Source organism: Typopeltis vanoorti, chromosome 15 (assembly GCF_054136105.1).
Source record: "Typopeltis vanoorti isolate ZY-2024b chromosome 15, IOZ_Tvanoo_1.0, whole genome shotgun sequence".
In the NCBI taxonomy this organism is placed as follows: Eukaryota; Metazoa; Arthropoda; class Arachnida; order Uropygi; family Thelyphonidae; genus Typopeltis; species Typopeltis vanoorti.
In genome coordinates, this window is record NC_143563.1 from 61,366,364 (window position 1) to 61,384,912 (window position 18,549).

Below are 18,549 nucleotides of genomic sequence, written 5' to 3' on the forward strand. Positions count from 1 at the left end.
CTGATACTAATCAGTTCTCCAACCCAGATAGTACCTCTCCATTTATACTAAAAATTTAAATTGCCTCATATCACTTTTGCAAACTGTCCTATTTATCTAGCATCCAACCAACAGCATGGAAGCAAGTTTTTATCCATTCTGTTCTTAAATAAGGATAACAGTTAATCATCAAATTGTCCTATTACCCTCATTAATACTATCAAAAGTGATGGCAAATGGCATCACCAATTCTCACTATCTAAAGACCCATTGGTTAAGTTGTGATCACCAATTCTGTTGTTCTCATCCTAAATCAGATCTCCTTCTCACAAACCTTTGCCACCTTTGGACAAGAGCATGAAATCATTTGGAGATTCTTTTATGGTCACTCTCAATATTTCCAAGGCATTCGATCAAGTCCCTGGCATCGCATTCTGCTTTCCAGGCTGTTGTCTTATGTCTTCCCCCCCCCCCCTAGCCTTTGTGAATAGATTGCCAGTTGCTTCTCTCGTTATTCTTTGCATGTCACAGATGATGGTTCTTTCATATAATTTTTCCATCATTGCTGGAATACCCCAAGAATGTGCTTTCTTATTAATGACTAATCGTTTTCATAGTTTTGCTTATGACAGTACAGTCCGTTCCTCTTCATTATTCATGAAACCTTGTAGTACAGGAATACCTCGATTATTGCGATTCTTGATTTATTGTGGTTTATAATTTGATACCAAAATTCCAATTATTGCGCTTCAAATTCGAATTATCGCGGCCATGAGATGCCCACTACATATGCAACCAGTTCGAGTCGCGACTCTCCAGGTGTCGCTCTCTTGTAGTGCTTTGTTTTTATCCGACGGCCCCTGCTCGCAGTAACTGTCCACCTTTGCCTGAAGTACATGTGGATATTTATTTCTCTTCTTATTTGTACCCTATTAGTTTATTCCTTAATCAGCAGTCGTAACCAAATTTTCTCCCCCCCCCTGCACTTGAATTTACTTAGGTTCTAATTTTAGCAAGCGGTACATTGGCATGAGAAATCAGGCAAGTTTCTTAGGTATAGAAAACAAAAACATTTATTTTACTCTAAGGTATTGTACACAGATCAAAATTTAGCTTTAGACATATAATAACTTGTTCATAAAAGGATATCTCAAAATTTCTCAGACAATCTATCTAATTATAACTAAGTAGTCACTTAATATATTTCCAACAGATCAATTAATCTAATTCTCGTTAACTTATCACAGTTATATAAATGAACAATCCTTCCACTTCCCAGATTAGACTACAATATACCAAAATTCTATTATGGGCATAATTTAGTAACAATGAACTTCTGGAAATACAACATCTAGCTACAAAGTAAAACACTATAGTCCAGACCGTCATTAAAAGGTCCTATCACATACACAGTTAGCACTTTCACTCGCTCTAGTCCTGCTCTCAGTACAAAAGACAATAAAAGTTTCTACTTTACCGACCACGTGGGCATGACATCAATCTTTGCTGATTCCTTTTGGTTAGGTTCCTAGGTCTGCTATCTATAATTTCCTCCGACTTCTTACCACCTGTGATTATGATCACAAATCACCGCTATTCCTATAATTTTAACGACACCGCTTCAACGGATAGGCACGTATGACTCGGCATAAGGCTGTGGTCTCTGCTGGCTGCGTGGCTGTGCCGTTGCTATGCTTGAAGCGGATCGCTACCTGACTTTGTAGCCATCGTTGATCTTCCTTCTAGTCTTCTCCACGAACTGCTTCCATTGGAACCCACTTTTGAGGGAGAGAGAGAGACACCACAAAGAACAGAGGACTAAGAGAGGGATATATTCGCTGGCAAATCCTTATATATCCCCTAGTTTGCTCTCCCAACTACGTCACTGGTTGCTCACGACAGCTAACTCTTTTTGCACAGTCCCCTATGCTTCTCCCCGAAATTCTGCCATACACGTGTCTCAGACTTCGCATTGCAATGCCCTGGGATTATGTTGAAAAGCCGATTAGGCTAAAGTGGACTTGGCTTAAATTTTCTCCTTCTAAAGTAACTTTCACTAAGACCTTTTAGACTCTGGTATATTATTTCTAAGACAGTTTACAATTTATCACTTTCAAAATTCCGTTAATAAAATATTAATACATTAAAGTTTTCACTTACATCTATGTACGAGCATTTCCTTTTTATAGAGTTTCTAGATCCTAGTAAAATCCTGAATGAAATGCTCAATAACAAATTGAACCTTTCGTTCCAGATTTAACATTATGGAAAAAAATGCCCACTGAAACATTTTTAGCAAAAAATGAAAAATCACAGCCTGGCTACAAGGAGCATGTAACACTTTTACTATGTGGCAATGCTTCTGGAGATTACAAGATGAAGCCTCTCTTTATTTATCATTCACAAAATCCTCCCCACTTAGAAGTTTAGATAAAAATTTTCTCCCTGTCCATTGGAGATTCAATAGAACAGCTTGGATGACAAAAACTATTTTTGAGGATCGGTTTAAAAACTCTTTTTGTCCTGAAGCTGAAAGGTACTGCAAGTCATTAAATCTTGATTTTAAAATCTTGTTGATATTAGATAATCCTAGTTATCCAACAGCACTGAATGATTTGTGTGAAAATGTAAAAGTTATTTATTTACCAGCTAATACCACTTCCATCATCCAGCCAATGGATCAAGGTGTAATCGCATCCTTTAAGGCATATTATCTACGAAGAACTTTTTCACAAGCAATAGAAAAGACTACAGGAGATGAAGCTATGACTTTGACAGAATTCTGGAAGGCATTCAATATCAAAAATTGCATTGAGAATGTCAAGGAAGCATGGGGTGAAGTAACGTCTAGCAACCCGAGAGCAGCGTGGCAAATGATTTTAAAGGATTTGAAAATGAAGTAACCTGTGTTATCAGTGACATAACTAAGCTTGGCTTTGATCTAGGACCAAAAGAAATTGAAAAAGGTGATGTTCATGACTTACTTCAGTCACATGATAAGGAGCTGGATGATGAAGACCTAATTGACCTCGAGAGAGAACGTGCTTACGATGCTCAAATCGATGATAATGACGAACAAATTGACATAGCACTGAAGGAATTTACCTCAAAGAAATGGATGAAATGTTTAGAATTGTGGAAAATTTTAAAGAAAAAAATCTTGAATGGCGATTCTAATCTTGAGCGATTAATGAAAGTTCGTCAGGAAATTGAAAATTCCATCAATTGCTACCGAGTTTTATACGAAGAAAAAAGAAAGAAAAAATTCCACCAGGCAACTCTACCTCAAGCAACTCCTATTAATTAATCAGTCAGTCATGGCTATTACTACTCTTAGGTCACACAGGTTCGGTATTTTTCTGAGAAGTGCATTGGCTAAAGAAGATCAGGCAAGCTATTAACACAAACAACATGTTTATTTGTGCTAAGACAAATTATATACAACATTCAAACAACACATATCACGTGTCTGGTTCTAACTAAGACAACAAGAGTACACTGGAGACAATACTTGTCATGTGTCTAACTTTCCACAAGGTCAATTAAGCATTTCGCTTAAGCTTTAAGACAAAGATCATAATTACACATAACTTTTTAGACACTTGGATGATACTTAACACACTTAAACTTCTCTCTCTCGTAAACAATAAAAGGCAAAACTTAAACCACATTCACTCTTAGCATTACATATCATAAGCAAATCTTTAGATCTCTGTATTCTACTATTCACACTCAAACAAAAATATGACTTTCCAGTTCTTCCTAACACCTTCTATGCCACTAGATAAGAGAATCAACATTTGTCATTTGAGCTTCACAATCTATGATATTACATGAAACATTCTACTTACAATCTTTCTAATTCATGACACAGTCCTAGATCCTAAATGCTTACGGGCACGTTCCTCTTCTTCCCAGCTAACTTTCGATTGGGCACTAGGACACTGCTGCGATAATTCATCACACAAGTAGATCATCAGGAAATCTTACGGTGGGATATCTTGAAAAGGTCATCTCTGCTACTAGCGAACTTCCCATCTTTGTGGGAACGCAACTCTCCCGCCATCCTTGGAAAGGCTTGGCACAGGAACAAACTTCGAAATGAGAGTCCCCTAGCTCCCTCAATCTCCTGCCCTTGGCCCTTCTTCTTTAAACTCTCCCAGATTTACTGGAGGGTTTTCTCTGTCACCCACGCTATCGCTAGGTTTTGGCAGAAAAACTAATAATCCAGTGACCTTCGCGATTGTTGCTAGCCTTAGGTCTCCTAGCCTAGTCATGTCTGAGCTTAATTTTAAGTACAAATCTAGTGGTTCTTATTCAAATAGTTTAACATTTAGTTATAACATTTATCTCGGTACAGTGAGTTATACATTCTTTTACTCACAAGTATAATATGTAATTTAATTGCACATGTAAAATCAACATATAAAAAATTTTTTTTTGCAAAAAAAAAATTTCTTAACCCATTGTCTGCACATTTTCTGGAGAAGACATGACTAATTTCACCTTTTTGGTTTTTCTTGGCCTCAAGTTGTATCACATTTGAAAATATTCTCTGATTTCATGCCTATTATCTCTGCTCGCTACCAACCAAAACTCATTCTCTTTGTTGAAAAATAAAGAGCCATTAAATTGATCATAAAGCCTGCAAAATCTGTTAGCAAATGTGCAACATTTATATCAATAGCTAAACTGTGAGCTAATTATCCTCCCACTGCTTTTCCTATCGTAGAAAGAAAACAGAGGGTACTGGCAAAATTAAGCCTCCGATGGGCTTGCTTATCAACCCCATTTACTCTTTGCCTGTTCCACTTCGTTTGGTTATAAGAATTTTTGAATATTCTAGGTCTCTCAATCATGTTTATCTTGATTGAACTCTGCTCACCTTCCCCTAAAAGCTCTCCCATTTCTTTCTGATCATTCACTAGCTTTTGACGTTCAAGATATAGTAGGCCTCATTCAGGGCCTCCGAGTGACTGAACCCTTCAGATGATCAACTTATTGAAGAGTCCGTATGGTCATTTTGACATTCTTTGTTATCTCTCTCTCAGTCTGTTCAGTAAGCTTGACCTTATTATCACTCTTTTGTGCTCTATCGTCGAGTGTTCTCTCTACCCGATTCTTTGAAACATTGTTCACCTTGCCTGAACGTTTGTTACCCATTAGAAAAATCTCATTTCTAGAAAAATTGCAAGAGAACTTGTATTTCTCTAGCAAGTCAGTCCCTAAAATTATTTGCACGCTCGGGCGAGATGTTCTAGGGAAGACCAATCACTCTTGCGAGACACACAAATTAAACTCTGGTAAGTATAACCTAACTCTGAACTTTCCTTGTCGCACATATCTTGGGTGTTGAAATTCCAATTAGTTTAATCGGTCTCTTCAGTTCAGAAATACCCTTCCAAACATGGGATTTTATTCCTGAAAAAAAAAAACTTCCAGTTATGACGGAGGCCTGGGAGCCGGTATCTAACAGGAAGTCACAAGGTATTCCTTGAACTTTTCCCTTTATGGTCATTTTGGACTTCCATGAGTATTCTCTGATCTAGTTCTCTCTTTTTAATGGTCTGTTTTCATAACTATTGGGAGTATGCACAAGATTTGACTCATATCTAGTATATCCATTGGAGGGTCTCTTATTTCTAAAACAGTTGCAAGCCATGGTCCCATATTTGTTACATACAAAACATTTGGGAAGCTCCTTTCTGATCTTTGCCTCATTATTCTCCTCATTTTGAGGTGGAGTTAACTCAGAGGTGTTGGCTGTTAGTTCCCCCAACTGCTTAATAACTGCATCAAGTCACTCCATCATAGGCTGTTGCAGCCTTTCTACCTCTTGTCTGATTAGCGATCTTAATTCCTCCATGTTAGTAGATTTTATTTCCATCAGGATGGTTATCTCACTGTCAGTTATCTGTTTAATGTTGAATGAATTTTCTCGTTTCCCCCTCCTTTTCTTTACGATCTTTATTTGACTTTCCCTTAATCAAGTTTTGAGTCTTTCCCTTAATCAAGTTTGAGTCTCACAAGAGGAATCATTTGCCTTTTTAATTACATTAATTTGGTTGTTGATAGAAGCAGGACGAATGTCTCCAAGCTTCTCCTCTCTCTCCACAGCGAGGTAACATTCCTCCAGATTGGTGATCCTCTTTTTGTAAGCAGTTTCCTTCAGTTCTTTCTTGACTCCTAATCTGAACTTGTGGAATACCGCCTAGTCAAGGTGAGGTTTATCTTCTTTGGAGATGCTTAGGCTATTTTCAATTGTCAGTAGTCTGTTGTAAAAGTCTTTTACACTTTCCTTCTTATCTTGAGCACACCTCTGCAATTTCCAAAGGTTAAAGCTCATGCTTCTTACTTTGGAGAACTAGGAGATTAAGGTTTCCTTAAACTTCGAGTATTCCAAAGAGTCCCTAAGAATCGGGGATGAATACAGGAAGTTCTTGGCCCTGCCAACCAGTTTGCTCCTAAGTAGAATTAACAGTTGGAAGACTAACCACCTTCCAATCTTTCTTAGCTCCTCGACGAAACTAAAGAATGCTAAGACATCATCATTGTCATCACCAGAAAATTGTGAGATTGCAAGTTGAGGATTAATTGTACGGAAATATTCTACATCGTCCATTTTGGCATTATTTGATTGGTCAACACTTGTAACTTCACAATCCATTATTATTTATCAAAAAATTTTTCTCAAAGTTGAAAATTGTGACTGCCTGACCTGTTACCAAAACTGTCTCAAAAATCCACAATATTTTCGGTGTTAATAAATGGATTTAGATCCTGCTGACTGCGCCATTTGTAAAATTTATTATATTTCTTCCATTTTATTAATTTATTTATATTTATAAGTGTTTTTTTATGTATATCGTAGTTGCTTAATCTAGTTCAAACTGTCTATAGACTTCGATTTCTAATCCACGCATAAAAACTCGCAGTTAATCTTAATCTTTTAGTCTTTAACTTATACTCCCCCCTCTCTCTCTCTCTCTCTCTCTCTCTCTCTCTCTCTCTCTCAAGGCCATAAATATGTTCTTGCACGTGCTTGAATTGTAGGCTTAGGAAAAGCCTCTGGCTGGAGTCAAGTCCTTAATCTACTTTGCGTATTTCACTTGTATTGATCCTCAAGCATTTTTTTTTTCGACTGCGCCATTAATGATTGCGTAAAAGAATTGTTGTACATACAAGAGAAATATTCTGCTAAGCACAAAAATAACTAATAATTTTACTCTGTCTCAGGCAACTCCTATTAATTAATCAGTTAGTCGTGGCTATTACTACTCTTAGGTCACACAGGTTCAGTATTTTTATGAGAAGTGCATTGGCTAAACAAGATCAGGCAAGCTATTAACAAAAACAACATGTTTATTCTTACTAAGACAAATTATATACAACATTCAGACAGCACATATCGTTTGTCTGGTTCTAACTAAGACAACACTGAAGACACTGCACTGAAGTACACTGAAGACGATGCTTGTCATGTGTCTAACTTTCTACAAGATCAACTTTTCAGACACTTGGATGATACTTAACACACTTAAACTTTTCTCACGTTGTAAACAATAAAAGGCAAAACTTAAACCACATTCACTCTTAGCATTACATATTATAAGCAAATCTTTAGATCTCTGTATTCTACTATTCACACTCAAACAAAAATATGACTTTCCAATTCTTCCTAACCTTCTATGCCACTAGATAACAGAATCAACATTTGTCGTTTGAGCTTCACAATCTATGATATTACATGAAACATTTTACTTACAAACTTTCTAGTTCATTACACAGTCCTAGATCCTAAAGGCTTACAGGCACATTTCTGCTTCTTCCCAACTAACTTTCGATTGGGCACTAGGACACGGCTGCGATAATTCAGCACACAAGTAGATCTTTGGGGAATCTCATGGTGGGATATCTTGAAAAGGCTGTCTCTGCTACTAGCGAACTTCCCATCTTCGTCGGAACTGCTGCTTGCCGGAACACGGCTCTCCCCCGTCCTCGGAAAGGCTTGGCACTGGAACAAACTTTGAAATGAGAGTACCCTAGCCACTCAATCTCTGTCTTTTATATCATTCTCCCGACCTTGGCCCTTCTTGTCTAAAGTCCCCGGATTTACTGGAGGGGTTTGCTGTTTGGCTAATTTGTTGATGCCATCCACGATGGGATGGGATGTAATGGCACATTTTGTTTGAGGATTTTTGGGGATCCATATATCCAGGGCACTGGATTAAGGGGAGGGCAAATGGCTAATAATATACCAAATATTTTATAGCCAAAACAACATGATCTTCTGTTGAAGAATAATAAACTTGTGAGGAAATCATACAGATTAGTAAATAAAGGAAATAGCATGGAATAATATGTCATAAAAATGAAAATCAGATTAAATGTTTTAATTCTGAAATGTTATGACAGCTTAATATTACCTTAAATTTTCATAATGAACTAAAGACAACATGGTCTTCTGTAGCTGAGGTCAGTAAATTCTTTGTAGAGGAAATGGTGGGAAATTGTGACAGAGCACAAAGGATTTGCAGGAACCACATATGAAGCCAGCAAAACAACAACTTGAAAAGTACAAAGCCAAACAGTAATGGTAGCCACATAAAAAAGAAGAGAGAACTGTAGGAGTAAGGAATTATAAAAATGAAAATCCAGAATTAACATTTAGATTTGAAATGCTACAACAGCTTCAATTGATGTCACTTAACTACAATCTTTATGATGAACTACTGTAAATATATGCATAGTCTGTTATAATCAGAAATAACCTGATATTTTTGGCATTCAGGTTTATAATTGATCATCTCCTATTACAAAGAGAGGGGGATGCTTCCTAATATAGGTCAAAACCAGTCAGGGTAGTCATCTTCCCCCATAATGCATAGCATTATACATACCAAAAAGGATATGTGCTTTTTATGATGGGATACTAAGGTAATTAATGTGAGGTCATTAGCCTAATAATATCAGTAGCCTAGTCGTGAAGATACTTCACATTCAGACTTTGTTTTGTTATACTTGGATAAAGAATTAAAGAGGATATAATTTCTTGGCATCCTTAATGTAATCATATTGTCTTGGCTATAAAATATTGGGTGTTTATTATTCTTTCTCAATCATGCATTATAAAATTGTGGTAGTTAAAATCTTGACTTATCCACCTACACCTTAATTTTTTTCCTTGTTTTACTATAGCTAACAAAATTTGTTGTTTCTTCCATGTCTTTATACGTGATTCACAATATGTATTTGATTTAGCTTCTATCAACACATTTTCTGAATTTAATACAAAAGGCTAATAAATTTTAAATAGCACTTCCCAACAGCTGTATTTTGATCTGATGGTTTTCAGCAGCCAGTTCATGTAAACATTACTCAGAGCTACTTTCCTCACTGAAATATGGTGGAGAGAGGCAGACAAAGCAGACTTTTAGATAGACAAAGTTAAAAAAAAAAAAATTCAAAAGTGGATTGTAAGATTTGCTAGGAAATTCAGTTTGCAATTGGGAAGACTTTAAGCAGTCACTGTATGCACTAGTTAGTGAGCTTAAAAATACGGACTTTGGCAATAACTTTTTCATAGTTTGTTACAGCATGTCATGTTGTTATAGTGGTGTTAGCTATAGTGCATGTCTACTGTATTAGTGCCAAAGAGACAAAAAAAAAATAATATTAACTTAATATATAGTCTAATAGGTACTGAAATTTGATTCATTAATGGGACAATATGTTTCATATTTAAAAACAGTTATAAAATGTGTTAATGTTTTCTTCATTACTTTTATGTTTTTAATTAGAAACAGTCATTATTAATAGTTTTCCATATTATATATTGCAGAATACATTAGCTTCATTGTTGGGCAAATTTGCTGCATATGGAACCACCGTGGCCCATTTTCGTGAATTTATACATTCTACAACAGCTATTCAAACAAATTATGTGGCGTCTTGTCAGACTTATCAGGCATATGCATCAAGCCTACTTTGTACATTGGATACATTTTCACAAGTAGTTTCAAGGGTAGAGAAACAAGTAATTCAACAAGGTATAATTTCCAAGCTTTATTTTACATTATTAGTTTTTTTTTTTTTTTTTTTTCAATTTGTTGAAATTGGACAGTATATAGTTGTCCTGCTAGGATAGTGTCATAGGATATTGTTAGTTGTTCCTGGCTTTTAAACATTCCTTTTTAATACTAGAAACAAACTCTGTTAAAGTTAACTAAATGATTGTTCATTTACAAACTCGAATTTCATATTTAGCATTGTTATTAACTGAGTGATTTTCAGTGATCTCATTATTGCTGTTATTTATAATATCTCATTTTTCTCAGAAAACAATACAAAAAAAACAGTGAAGTTCTCACTAGAACACAAACGTGTGGACAGACTTATGTGTTTGTCGAACATGTTGTTTATTTTTTTTACGGTATATATTAGAACACAGAAACTAAGTAAATAATTAATTTATTAACTTATTGCTGATGTTTCGCTGGTGTTATAACCAGCATCTTCAGAGCACAAAAACACAGTTTGTTACAATACGCGAGACTATGACAACATGGTGTGATCAGCAGATTGGTTAAACAAAATTGCAGCAGCAACACAAAGACTAGAGTCTTGATATTTTGGCGCCCTCTATCTGAAAAAAAAACAAAAAAAACTATCACATAAGTCTAGAGTCCTACAAGTCCAAGTCCAAGCCTCCCAAAAATAACATCCCACATAAAGAATTCATTGCTATAAAAGAGCTACAAAACAACAACCAGATTATCATAACAATAGCAGACAAAGGAAATGCAACCGTAGTGATGGACACAACAGAATATGATAACAAAATGCACACACTATTACAAGATCAGTCAACATGCAAAATTATAGATCGCAATCCCACCAACACACAAAAGAATAAGGCACGAAAATTATTGAAAAAAGTCACCTCCTGGCCCAAAGACACAGTAAACAAACTCAAGCCCTTCCATGTTCAAACACCTAGGATCTATGGAGCAACAAAAATTCACAAACAAGGCACACCCTTACGCCCAATTGTGGACAGTATAAATAGTCCCACATACAAATTGGCTAGACATGGACAGCCATGGGCTCCCCCCCTTAGCCAACTTTTACATAGAACACCTGGAAAAACTAGCAATCAATACAGCCACTCTCAAACCAACACTTTGGCTACGCTATGTTGACGATGTACTGGCTATTTGGCCACATGGCCCAGAGACATTGGAAACATTTTTAGCGCATTTAAATAGCCAACATCCAAAAATCCACTTTACTATGGAACTGGAAGCTAATAACTGTCTGCCCTTCCTGGATACACTTATCACACGTCTTCCAGATGATTCCTTATCACTTTCAGTTTTTAGAAAACCCACATATACAGGGAGATACTTACACAAACAATCACACCATCATCCTTCTCAACAATATGGCATTTTAAAAACACTCGCCCATAGAGCGAGAGCAATCTGTTCCAATGACAATGCTCTTGCTGCTGAACTGGCTCACTTACGCCACACCTTCTTGGCCAATGGCTATAATCAACACAAGATAAACAAAACACTAAACGCTCCTAAGAAACCCCCTCCCACCATCCACCACAGAGAACTACAACAAAACAATCACCATACATCAAAGGCACATCCGAAAAGATTTCAAGAATTATCAATAAACATAAACTACGCACTATATTCAGACCATGTAGCAAATTAGCTACCCTTATCCGCTCACCCAAGGACATCATTCCCCCTTTATCACATCCAGGAGTCTACCAAGTACTCTGCTCGTAATCAAGCCTACTACGGTCAAACAGGAAGAACTGTGAACATCCGCATCAACGAACACAAAAAGATACGTCCGGAATCATCATTATGGCAAGTCGGGGCTAGCAGACCATGCTCTGGATACTCCTGCACACAGGATCAACTGGAAAAACACAAAAGTACTATACAGAAACTTATAAGTCGGAGAGATTGTTCTTAGAGGCGACAGAAGCCCTGAAACACACTCCAAATCTCAACAAATATGGCTGTATTAACTTGCCTAAGATCTGGGGGGAGACAGTCATCCTAAGAAAAAACTAGTATGCCTTTTTTTTTTTTTTTTTTTTTTTTTTTTTTTTTTTTTTTTGTAGGACTCTAGACTTATGTGATAGGTTTTTTTTTTTTTCTCAGATAGAGGGCGCCAAAATATCAAGACTCTAGTCTTTGTGTCGCTGCTGCAATTTTGTTTAACCAGTCTGCTGATCACACCATGTTGTCATAGTCTCGGGTATTGTAACAAACTGTGTTTTTGTGCTCTGAAGATGCTGGTTATAACACCAGCGAAATATCAGCAATAAGTTAATAAATTAATTATTTACTTAGTTTCTGTGTTCTAATATATACTGTAAAAAAAAATAAACATCACTAGAACATAATTGTCATTTTTAAAATGTTAATAAATGCTTACTACTTCATCTGGCACTATAAATCTACAAAATGTAATAATGGAAGGTCCTATTATAGATATCCCTATTAACCTTTTGCCATTCCTAGACATTAGTTTCCCAATAACCTACTATGCCAAAAAGATTAACACGTTCGCTGTCCTTCTCGGACAGTTTGTTACCGCACGCCAAGCATTTTCACTTCTTCAAGGTCAGTACGAGTCATCTCGTAGCCGGCTTATCAGACAGAATTTTGTTTCATATGCCAACTACGAGTAATCTCGTATCATCCCCACCTATATATTATATGTGCTGACAACTGTGTAACTTGAGTTCAGAGTCAGTGACGTTCAGCATTCAGTGCAGTAAGGTTGATTGTGTCTAGTCTCTAAAAACTTTCAATTACGGCATGGCCAGTAAAAGAAAGCTTACTTATGAAGAATTAGAAGCTTACGCTAATATGAGCAATGATGAATGGAAAGAATTATTTGGTTCTGATTCCGAAGATGATTATAATCATACAGACGACTCTAACGGTGACTCAGATGATGAAGAAAATTTTGACAATGAAGTTTACGTCCAGCCAAATACATCAACATTTACTAATTGGGAAAATTCAGAACAAGAGCCCCCCCCCACAATTTGAAACTAACGAAATTTAGTTTAATCCTTTATCCAAGTGTGAGCAAACAGTGTTTGCTTACACTTGGATAAAGGATTAAACTAAATTTATTATAGTCTAACCAAGTGCAAAATAAACTTTCAACATCTTTCTCTAAATCCAGAGTAATTCAATAATAAGATGGTACACCTGTTGGCAACTTGTATAGGTAAATATGACCTCTCCTATTGCTTCTGCCTTAGTATCTCCACATTTGGGTCTGCCTCCCACTGACAAGACCTCAGTAAAGGTCGAAACTGGTCTTGGTAGTGGCCCTTTCCTTAATGCATAGCATTATACATATCCACAAGGAGATGTGCTTGAAAATATCTTCAGGACTGAGGTAAGGTGGTGTAACACCATGCAACTCTGAACAAAGGTGGACCAAGCTCTCATCACTCCTTGTCTCAGTATCTCCCATAATGCAAAGACAAGGAGTGATGAGAAGCAGCTAAAGATATTTTCAGGCGCAAACTTTGTTTGCTTACACTTGGGTAAAGGATTAAACTAAATTTATTATATTTTAAAATTGACACTGCAAATTTCAGTATCGAAAAGTTGGTTGAACTTTTTTTTTGTAAAGATTTTTTTCACACTTTTAGTTGAACAAACCAATTTATATGCTTTTCAAAATATTGAGCAAAGGCGAACACAGATCAAAAAAAGTCAAAGAATTTCAAACTGGAAAGCAACAGACATACCTAAAATGAAATTATTTCTTGGACTTTTACTTCATATGGGTCCCTGTAATTTACCATCTATTGAGCATTATTGGAGTACCAATCATCTTTACAATTTCCCATTTTGGCGGTCTAAAATGAGCCGAGATAGATTTCAAATTTTATTGTGTTATTTGCATTTCTCAGATAATTCCCAAGCAGCTAACGATAAATTGCACAAACTAAGACCAGTCCTAGATCATTTTAGTAGTGTAATGCAAAATAGCTACATACCAAACGGAAACTTATGCATTGATGAGTCAATGGTGTTGGGGTGCAATATAAAAAACAAAAATCGAATGGATTGGTGATAAAAATAAAAATTTATACAGGTAAATCTGAATCCTCTTTAGCAAAAATGGGTCATGCATATGATATTGTATTTCACTTGATGGAAGAATATTTAACCCGGATTATGTATTGCATATGGACAATTTTTATAATTCTGTAGCTCTGACTAAATCTCTTACTGACAGAAAAACTTACGTGTGTGGAATGCTGCAAAATAATAGGAAAAACAATCCACCAGATGTTATACAGAAGAAACTAAAGAAGGGGGAATTTGTCTAGCAAAGAAGAGGTCCTGTTTTAGTCAGCAAATGCAAGGATAAGAAGGAAGTTCTTTCCATTTCAAATATGCACAAATTTGAAATGGTTGAAGTGAAAAATCAGAATGGTAAAATTCAATTAAAGCTAAATATCATTAGGGACTATAATTTGGGTATATCGGGCATCGATCTTTCTGATCAAATGCTTTCTTATTATTCCACCTTACGAAAGACAATTAGATGGCCAAAGAAATTGGCAATACGCATTTTTGATATATACATTCAAAATGCGCATAAATTTTATAATATAGTTACTGGAAACGCAATGACTGCGTTAAAATTTATGGGATAAATTTATCTCAGTTTTTGTTGGAATGGATGAGCTTACAACATCACAGAATATCAGCAGGATTCAGGATCTACATTATTTGGAAATTTTACCACCTACAGAAGAAAAGGATCGCTTGACAAAGTCATGTCAAGTATGTACGTGAAACAAACAATGCCAGAAAACACGTTATTATTGTCCTGTGTGCCAGGAAAAATCACTAATGTGCGTGGAAAATTGTTTTAAAGTGTACCATTCGTAATTTGATTTACAAATTACGGGTTAACTCATGCTTGCATAGGAGGTTGGTAATCAACATACGAGTATATTCGTAGTTGGCTTGTGAGGCTCATATATAATCTACTATACTTTTGCTGAAATTATTTTCCTTCTACCAAGCCCCCAGACATGCTCTCTGCTTTACTCACAAGCCAAGGGTCCAAATTAAGGTGCTTATACTATGAGTTAACTCATGCTTGGCATAGGAGGTCAGTAATCGACATACGAGTATATTCGTGGTTGGCTCGTGAGGCTCATATACCAACTACGAGTATACTCATAGTTGGCAGCGCGCATGTTAACAAAATAGTTTTTCCTCCCATCACCTCATGTTCCTCCCAACATAGTAATTACCGTATTTGCCGGCTATAAGACGCACCCACTTTTTTTGTACACATTTTTTAGGAAAAAAATATTTTTTAGATCCTCTTCCTGATTCTGCCAAGTTCTTATCCTTTTCTCAGTTGGGGTGAAATGGCCTGGAATGCCTCTCTGCAGCCCTGTTTCCACGTTCTTTAGGATACGCAATCACACATAGCTTGTATGCAATACTGTAGCAATGCCTATGTTTTTCAGCCATAATTTGCCAAGAAATTTAGAGAAAGAAAATTTCCAGAAATGAAAGTAATAAAAAACTGAGTACTGGCATATAAGACGCACCCTGTGTTTCAGACCTATTTTCAAAGAAAAAAAGTGCATCTTATACGCTGGCAAATACAGTATATTAATCCTATTATAGTTTGCCCACCGATTAGAGATCCTTCAATACTTCTGCACACATCTCAGAAAAAGGAGAATCCATTCCGATAATAGGGTAATCAGTCCGTATTGTGGGATGAGTGTTTATTATTACACGTCAGAAAATTAACTTCTCTTTTATGATTATTGTAGTTAACCATGTTGCTTGTATAACATTTGGAAAATTTTACCTATAAAGCACGTGATTTCGCGTGTTGGCGACCAATTCAGACGTCCTTCATTTCTTTCTCCCCCTTCAGCATGAATCGACTATTCTTGGAAAGACGCGAATCAGGGACCTACAAACGGTGGGCGAACTATACTATTCCCTCTATCCAGAATACCTCAGGAAAAATAACCAGAACTTGAAAGAAATGTAATCTCTGTACAGCTTTCACACCTCATATGAAACTGGCCACTCTTATCTGCTCTCCTAAAGATCAACTCTCTCCTGTCAATTCCAGTGTTTAGAAGGTTCCTTGTTATTGCAATTTGTTATATTAGAAACAGATTGACTCACCACAGCTATGGTGAGTCAAGTTTACCTAGCCATGCCTTAGATACCTTGCACAGAAAACTGGAAAAAAAAACAACTAAATTGCTATGCATATTTTAAACTTCCCAAGATTCATGAAATATTAATTCTTAAACCTTCCACCCAAAAGCTAAGGCTTGCTACCAGTTCTGGGGGGACACCCATAGAGTTCCCAGAACTTTTGATTCAGTCTAACATCTTCCACTTATTGTTTACGTGTATTATTGCAATTTTTATATGGTATCTCAGATTTCCATACTTAATTTGCTACATTCACCTGCCAAAGGAAAACAGGAACCAAACCTTGGAGATTCAGTGGCAAGCCCTGAAGAAAACATTGATTGATTCAACCAGAGAGACGTGATGAGGTTGTCTGCAAGGATAGAAAAATCAGAACTCCATGGTGGATACAGAAAGTTAAAGAGGCAGTAAAGGAAAAGAAGAAAGCATGTTGAAAGTTCCTGATGAATAAATCGGCTTGTGCTCTTAGAGAATACAGAGACAAATGTAAGAAAGTTAAACATTGTAAAACTAGCTGAACATAAGTCATGGGAAGACTTTCGTAAGAACATAGAAAATAAATATCAGGAAGGTGGCAAACTATTCTAGAGGCTGTTGAAAAAGCTCAAATAGAGGAAAGAGTGCTGTAAAAGGAATTAGACGTAATAAAGGTGACATAAAAACTGGAGAAAAAAGATATCCTTGATGTATGGAGTAATTATCAAAAAATTCAAAAAATTCTTCAAAAAATTGCTAAATGAAACAAGCAGTGACAGCACAGTGTTAAAAAACACTCAACAGGCATGCAATCAGGAATACATATCCATACTTGAAGTAGAAAAGGCCATCAAAAACCTGAAATGTGGAAAAGGCAGTGGGAATAGATGATATCCGACCAGAAATTCTCAAGTATGGAGGGTTTTTTTTTTATGTTGTGCCCATACGCAAGAGGTTGGTTCATCAACCTATAGTACATTAGAAGCATGTATGGGTAGTGGGTTGGGAAAGGAGGAACTTGTTTACATTTGATTTAAATGAGTGTAAATTGTATTCCTTGGGAAACACAGCAGGCAGGAGACTGTTCTACAGTGCAGCAGTTACAGAGATGGAGGAGGAAAAGAAACTTGTTCTGTTTGTTTCTAGGCATACTTTGAAGGGATTTTGACCAGCAGCTGCACACGTTCCAGCGAGCTTAGTACTGAGCGAAGGAATTATTGATGTTATTTCAGATGAGCATTTCCTATGGAAATATTTATAGAATATACATATTGCAGAAACCAAACGTCTGCGAAAGTGGGGGGGAATGAGTTGGTAAGAGATAGGTCATTAATAAGTCTTATTGCTCTCCTCCATATTGAATCAAGCATTTTGAGGGAACTTTTAGGGGGCCCCCCCATATGTGGGAGCAGCATTCAATAGCTGGGCAGATTTATGATTTGTATAATATTAACAGCTGTTCAGGGGTGAAGTAATGTCTTGAACAAAAGAGAAATCCTAGTTTTTTTTGAAGCTGAGGATGCAGTAGTTGTGATGTGTTTATGCCAGGAGAGGTTTGATGTGAGGGTAATTCCAAGAAGAGAAATCTCAGACTGTCTGGAAATTTGGGTATGATCAAAAAGAACACTGGGCAAAAATGGTTCTTTTTTATGGGAAATAGGACAGAACCAGGTTTTATTAGCATTGAAATTGATGAGGCTATCTGAAATCCCATTGGAGGATGGCTTGGAGATCGTAGGCAAGTTATAAAATTTTTGCAGTGGCTGCACTTGCATAGTTCAGAGGACCTGGATGGAGGGCTGAATTCCAGATGATTGGAGTAGAGCTCTCATAGTACCCATATATAAAAAGGGAAATAAAACTGAATGTGAGAATTACAAAAGTATTTCCCTACCGAGTGTTCCTGGTAATATTTATGCAAGTATTCTTGAGAAATGGTTGAGAAGAAGGATTGTGGAGGGTAAGCTTGGTGAAGAACAAGCTAGATTCTGGCCAGATAGAGACTGTCAGGATTAGATTTTCACCTTATGACAAATAATTGAGAAACCATGGGAATATAACAAAGATCTGTATTTAAGTTTTGTCGATCTGGAAAAGGCATATGACAAGGTGCCAAGAGAGAAGCTATTCAATGCTACAGTTATATGGTGTTAATGAGGCATTATATCAAGCAATACTTAGTCTTTATTTGAGTGGTAAGTCAGCAGTTAGAATTGAAGGAAGTACAGGAAGATCATTTTATGTTACATCTGGTGTCAGACAAGGATGTACATTATCCCCTGTGTTATTCATTACCTATATGGATCACATTATGAAGGAAAGT

General features: G+C 36.5%; 1 protein-coding gene across 3 annotated transcripts in view; it reads left to right on the forward strand.

Annotated features, from left to right (window-relative positions):
- The window catches only part of LOC150098799 (gamma-tubulin complex component 5-like), a 304,536-nt gene that overhangs the window by 120,097 nt on the left and 165,890 nt on the right, over window positions 1–18,549 (forward strand). For all 3 annotated transcript variants that reach the window (XM_090405102.1, XM_090405103.1, XM_090405104.1), the window contains exon 9: window positions 9,821–10,028. In XM_090405102.1, coding sequence (XP_090261228.1) covers window positions 9,821–10,028 — 208 coding nt within the window. The remainder of the gene's footprint in view (window positions 1–9,820; window positions 10,029–18,549) is intronic.